At 56.5% G+C, this 1933-nt stretch overlaps 1 protein-coding gene across 4 annotated transcripts in view; it reads left to right on the plus strand.

Annotated features, from left to right (window-relative positions):
- The window catches only part of GDAP1L1 (ganglioside induced differentiation associated protein 1 like 1), a 13236-nt gene that overhangs the window by 7540 nt on the left and 3763 nt on the right, over positions 1 to 1933 (plus strand). For 3 of the 4 annotated variants that reach the window (XM_010164267.1, XM_010164266.1, XM_010164268.1), the window contains 2 exons: positions 1088 to 1185; positions 1343 to 1457. The exons of the other annotated variant lie outside the window; for it this stretch is intronic. In XM_010164267.1, the coding sequence (XP_010162569.1) occupies positions 1088 to 1185; positions 1343 to 1457 (213 nt within the window). The remainder of the gene's footprint in view (positions 1 to 1087; positions 1186 to 1342; positions 1458 to 1933) is intronic. 4 annotated transcript variants of the gene reach the window in all.

A 1933-nucleotide genomic window follows, 5' to 3' on the forward strand; every position in this document is an offset into this window, starting at 1 on the left:
TATAGTGTGTCCCAAGGAGAGGGTGAACCAAGGGCCAGGCTCTCCCAAGGGGAACAGAGGAACAACACCAGGGTGAGGGTGACATCCAGGCTTCTCTCCAAGTTACAGCCCCAGGAGAGCTGGCTGGGAGCCTGAGTGAGCACGAGCTTCAAGGCTCGTGGTGGAAAATAGGGAGTTTCAGCATTTTGTGTCAGCATACAGCCCACTGCTGGCTGCTGCCCCGGCCAGCCCTGGCACCTCCTGCACCCACGTGTCGGCAGAGCCAAGGCCTTGTTGGAGGGAACAAGGAGGAAGAGACAGATGGTCCCTGGCAGGATGAGATTAGCCCAGGTTTGCGTAATTTATTTCGTCCCTAAGGTGTTACTCTGCATTTCATATTCTCCTCTTCCATTTACTCTGCTCCCCTCCCTCCATTAGCTCCCTTGCATCCTCCTCAAGTCCTGGGAGGAAGGTCAGTGTCTCTCCCATGCTCATGATGGGTTCCATGCTACCAAACTGCATCCCTGGACACCAAGCCGGGGTGGGACAGCTTCGTTCAGGAGGGAGCATCCCCTCCCATGCTGCTCCCTGCTGCGCTGCTCAGCACACACACCCACATGTGGGCAGCCAGCTCGCGCATCCCAAAGGATCGACCTGCTGGAGATGGAGCTGCAGGAACCAGGTTATGAGCAAGCTCAGGGATGTTCTTAAAACAGTAAGAGACAGAGAGAGACAGAGATCTGCCAGCAGCTCTAATATGAATCCAGCAGAGGAAATGAAAAGCAGAAACCTGCAGAGCTGGGACTCTCCGCAGCCAGGGAGGGGGATCTGCCATACCTGCAGCCAGCACTGCCCTGCCGTGAGGGGACGGGAGTGCTGAAGAAGCCACGTGCCCTCAGGAGGGCGTGTGATGCCCCAGCCATACACCCGTACAGCAGTACAGCAGCAGCAAGCCATAAGCTTGTTCCATTTTAGCTCTCCAGGGTGTTTTTCCTAGTGCCATAACACTATTTCACATGCAGGACGAGGTGCTTTGCTACCAGACACAAGGTCATCCCCATGCCTGCCAAACACAGCCCCCCCACCCCCTCTCTCTGTCTGCCCTCAGGACATTTAGCTAATGCCAGCACAGATCTGATGAAGCTGGACCACGAAGAGGAGCCACAGCTATCAGAGCCCTACCTCTCCAAGCAGAAGAAGCTCATGGTAAGTGGGTCAAAGCCCCAGACATCTCTTTGGTGGTGGGGGTACATGACCCATGGACCCTTCCTTGGACACCTGGTGCCTTATGTCCCTGCACAGTTGCAAGGATGCATGTCCATCCATCCGTCCGTCCCCCATCCTAATCCCACTCTCCACCCAGGCCAAGATCCTGGAGCATGACAATGTGAACTACTTGAAGAAGATCCTTGGTGAACTGGGAATGGTGCTAGATCAGATCGAGGCTGAGCTGGAGAAGAGGAAACTGGAGTACCAAGGTAGGCACTGGGCTGTGTTTATGGGGTGTTTTTCCATACAAGGCTGAGGTGCAACACCAGGAATGGCTGATGGCTTTGTACCTAATGAATGTCTCCCCATGAGGCAACCACCAGTGGGGCTGGGGCAGCCGCTGGGTTCTCCTGGTTTTGGGTACACTGATGTCATGGCAACCACGGTCTTACTAACCTCCAGCAAACCACCCCTGCTCCAGGGAGCCCCCAAACCCCTTACCACAGGGGCAGCAGGACCCCTGTCTTCACGGCTGCTTTGTGGGAGCTCTAAAGTCATCACAAGGTGGTGGCAGGTCCCCTCCACGCCAGCGAGGGGCCACCCGTGACTGATGTCCTGGCTGATTCAGGAAGGAGTGGGCTGGTCTTGGGCTCTCTCACCACGAGGAGCACAGACTGCTGAAAGCACAGGACTGGGGACGTGTCCTGCAGCCAAGCCCCCGCTGGCCACGGGGCTGCAGCACATC

This window comes from Antrostomus carolinensis, unplaced genomic scaffold (assembly GCF_000700745.2).
Source record: "Antrostomus carolinensis isolate BGI_N321 unplaced genomic scaffold, ASM70074v2 scaffold33733, whole genome shotgun sequence".
In the NCBI taxonomy this organism is placed as follows: domain Eukaryota; kingdom Metazoa; phylum Chordata; class Aves; order Caprimulgiformes; family Caprimulgidae; genus Antrostomus; species Antrostomus carolinensis.